Source organism: Aptenodytes forsteri, unplaced genomic scaffold, assembly GCF_000699145.1.
Source record: "Aptenodytes forsteri isolate BGI_AS27 unplaced genomic scaffold, ASM69914v1 Scaffold269, whole genome shotgun sequence".
NCBI lineage: Eukaryota > Metazoa > Chordata > Aves > Sphenisciformes > Spheniscidae > Aptenodytes > Aptenodytes forsteri.
Window position 1 is genome coordinate 1,387,649 of NW_008794418.1, and position 243 is coordinate 1,387,891.

General features: G+C 71.2%; 1 protein-coding gene across 1 annotated transcript in view; it reads right to left on the bottom strand.

The window, feature by feature from the left end:
* The window catches only part of SNTB2 (syntrophin beta 2), a 5,464-nt gene that overhangs the window by 657 nt on the left and 4,564 nt on the right, over positions 1-243 (bottom strand). Inside the window, 1 exon segment of the mRNA XM_009289453.1 lies at positions 7-216. Within this exon segment, the coding sequence (XP_009287728.1) occupies positions 7-216 (210 nt within the window).

Genomic DNA, 243 nt, shown 5'->3' on the forward strand with positions numbered 1-243 from the left:
ACTCACCTGCAGACACCTCCTTGATCAGCTCGGCGGCGGCGTGGCAGCCTTGCACGAGAACGCGCGTCCAGGAGGAGAGGTCCCGGTGGGTCTCCACACGGAAGACATGCATCTCCACGCCCTGGCGAGAGCCCGTCCGGGTGGCAAAGGTGAGCTCTGAGCCCAGGGCGGGCGAGCGGCGGCCCGAGCCCGAGTGGACCAGCCTGGGGGGGGAAACTCGGGCGGAGGGGGGTCAGGGGCGCG